Source organism: Antrostomus carolinensis, unplaced genomic scaffold, assembly GCF_000700745.2.
Source record: "Antrostomus carolinensis isolate BGI_N321 unplaced genomic scaffold, ASM70074v2 scaffold49732, whole genome shotgun sequence".
NCBI classification, from domain to species: domain Eukaryota; kingdom Metazoa; phylum Chordata; class Aves; order Caprimulgiformes; family Caprimulgidae; genus Antrostomus; species Antrostomus carolinensis.
In genome coordinates, this window is record NW_010302626.1 from 4,942 (window position 1) to 8,313 (window position 3,372).

Below are 3,372 nucleotides of genomic sequence, written 5' to 3' on the forward strand. Positions count from 1 at the left end.
GTTGACTTTTTTTTTTTTTTTTAAATGGATTGGAATAAAAGTATGGCAGTAAGACTGCTCGAAAGTCAATGAAAGTGACTCTGAAGAAAAATGCAGTCATTATTCACTATTCTGGCAGCTACACCACAGGGTCCCTCATTATTAGCAAAGACATGAGAACAGAAACCCCTGTAAGATACACCATCAGGGTAGCACAGCTGACACAGCTGGCTCTGCCAACTACAGGAGTTCTCCTCTAGAAACAAATGATTGTAGAGAGGCTGCAGGACTTGCTACAAATAAAATTCTAGTAAGATCAGTTACTTTTTCTTCCCTGTTCTGTAAACTTGACAGGGTGTATTTTTTAGGTCCTCTTCTCACCATGCAGACTGCACTGTTGGAATGGAAGAGCTGTAGGATAAGTGCACGTTGCCTGCAATACGCAGTACAACAGAACCACAAGTTTTAATTCCTTTTTCCAGACATCCTGCAGAGTCTTGAACTCCCGTGCTAGGACTTTTGTTTTAAAGACAACTGCTAGTTTTCTAGAGGCCAAAGCAATTCACTTTTGCTAGTTCCCTCGAACTGCTAACAGCATTAAAAAACAAACTAAGAAATCCTTAAAATTATGACTATGCAAATTTACAGGTGGGGATGGGATGGGCTGTTTGGTTTTTTTAAGTTTAATACACACAAATTAACATACATAAAAGAAGGAAGGGAGTTTAGTAAATTCCTTGGACACCTCAAATTTACCAGCCTAAAATGATTACATCTCTGTAATAATAACTTCAAATATAGGCAAGTTCTCACTTGATACTGAGCTGCTGAGGGAGCTGAAATTGTTGACTGAATGCTGTAGTATTTTGTGCTCAGAAGCAGATCTGTGTCTAAAAATGGGATACACTTTTAAAATAAGGAATCACACATAATTTTGAACACCAAGTATTCTAGAATCAGGTCAGTTTCCCTTTGTATTTTCAGGCCAGTTCTGGCCTTACAATCACATAGTACAAACCTAAAAATTGGTACTCGTACTCTTTGATAACACAGCAACTATTTTAAAACTCCAGCTATGCATGCAGTATAATAAACTTTAGGGCAGTTACTTGAATTCCATTAGTATATCTGCAGTTTTAACTATTCTAAACAAACTACCCAACACTGTTATTTGGGAAAGGATAATTTTATTTGTCTTATCATTGTTAGTTTAAACAGTCATAAACTACATCACACACAAATTTTAGTGAACATAATAAGCACTTAGGTTCTCTTCACATACTTTCACCAAAAAAACAGCCCAGAGTAAACGCTGAACAAATTTAGCATCCTCTGTTCATGTCATAGTGTTTAGATGTAATTTAAACCAAGCAGGTGATATGCATGGCTATTTGAAGGTGAATGTCCATTTACACAAGAAAACAGGAGTGGGCTGTGTTCTGGAAGGGGAATGCCCCTAGTTGGAATGCTAAAACCTACAAACCATCCTGAAGCCTTCAAGGGGCTAAGGGTCAGGGTAGTCATCTTCATTTTTTCTCTGGAGGTTCATGTTTTACCCAGTCCTCAAAGCCACCAGCATACTGCTGAACTCTGAAAATATGCAGAAGGTATCTCTTTCAAGAACTGTTCTTCTTAACCTTGTATCTAAGAGGACATGGCACACAAACCAAAACAAAACAACAAAACCAAACAACAGCAGCATACAGAAATTCTCTGCAAATACACTTGTACCTAGCTTCAATGAGCCAGATGTACATTCCTTGTACTCTAATGCTGCCTGCTTCCATGCAGTGTGTTCTATAACATTTTTTTCAAATGACACAATGCTGGAGATCAAACATCAAGCAAGTAGTAGCAGTTGGATCAATGAAACAGTTTGCTACTTCAACACCGACTCACTGCAGTGGGACATTTACATATTACTATGCCTAATACTTCAGATGTCATTAAATAAATGCAGCACATTGCTCTTTACTTCCTTGCAAACCTACATGCTCTATAGATCTGACATAAGCCTGCACAAAACTAAACTCTGGAAAACAAAAACCCACCATGCAGAACAATACTGAATCCTGCAATTAGGAAGCATGAAAAACAGGTAATGGAAGGTATTTTGCATTAACAAAAATATATTTATAAAACAAGAACATGGATCCATGCTTTTGACTAGAATTAGCAGGGATATTCCAGTTCATGAATTGCAGTTCAGTGAAAACATAAGCAAACAACAATTTTTTAAAATTCTGTCTGCAGTCTTCAAGCCACCAATGCACCTTCTGGCATAGGTGTAATGCTTCTGCCAACCACATGCTGCTTTTGCTTTCACTCTATCAATGTCTTTTTAGCTGTTGCCTTCACTGCTTTACTCCTGGCAAACAATCCAATGCTGTACAGAAAGTGAAGGCGTACTTTGTCAACAGTTGAATTGTATAGGTGGAACTGCAATTTAGCAAAGGGTGTGGTTTCATAAACTATTTAATCTAATTTAAGACTGCACTTCTACCAAAGCAAGCAGTTCTCCACCTTTCCAATCATCCTGTGTCTTAGGACCACTGGTCCTACTCTTATGAAGCTGTAAAAGTAAGCAAGGTCTCAGCAAGGGAGCCCTAAGAGGCAGAAGGACCCTTCAGTGGCAGCATGGTCTTGCAGCAGATTGTGTCACCCGCGGCACAGAGCTGCCTAGGGGTTGTTTTACAGGGCAATGCACCTCACTTTGCTGGAACACCCAACAGTGCCTTTCAAGGTTCAGTGGAGACAAGAGGAGGTGTCTTAACTCAATAGTCGTTTTGTTCATTTAAACGTCCACATTTAAATTTTCACCATTGCCCACAAGAAGCTGAGTATGAGTTCTGCTTCATGGGGGAAGCTGCTTTAATCCCATCCTTACTTAAACAAGTCATACCTGCTGAAACCCAAGGACTTGGCAAAACCGAGTGCTTGTTTACTTCTTGTTCCTGCCAAACAGGAGAAAACCACAGGGTCTGACTTGGCTGGCATCCTTTGATGGTACTGCTCCTTGAACTCCGTTGGGTCCATCTGTAGAGCTTCCACTAATTCACCCACTGAAAAATACAGAAAAGAAGAACTCTCGTTTATTCTCCATCCCCAGACAGGCTGACACCGCAAGGCTTCTGATTCCTCTGGAGAAGTTTAGCCTCACAACCTGCTAGCAGCTGTCTAGCACAGCTCCGCTTTCCGCCACTTCCCTACAGAGGTGACCATCAAGCAAAGGGGAACACCCGAGTGCCCGCACAGCAGCGGTAGCACCTTACGCGGGATGTTGATGGACGCTGGGATTTTCCCAAATCTGTCGATCTCCCACCTCTCCCGCACATCTATGTGGAGGACGTCGGTCTTCTTCAAGTCCTTGAGCTCCTGGTAGGAAAGGCTCGG

General features: G+C 40.9%; 1 protein-coding gene across 1 annotated transcript; it reads right to left on the reverse strand.

The window, feature by feature from the left end:
- Positions 1-1,505: 1,505 nt before the first annotated feature.
- On the reverse strand, positions 1,506-3,363 carry TSTD1 (thiosulfate sulfurtransferase like domain containing 1; the record flags this gene model as incomplete). The annotated part of the gene is made up of 3 exons (XM_010163846.1): positions 1,506-1,569; positions 2,882-3,041; positions 3,252-3,363. Coding segments are annotated over 3 exons (336 nt in total), but the record flags the coding sequence as incomplete, so codon positions are not given.
- Between the last annotated feature and the right edge of the window lie 9 nt (positions 3,364-3,372).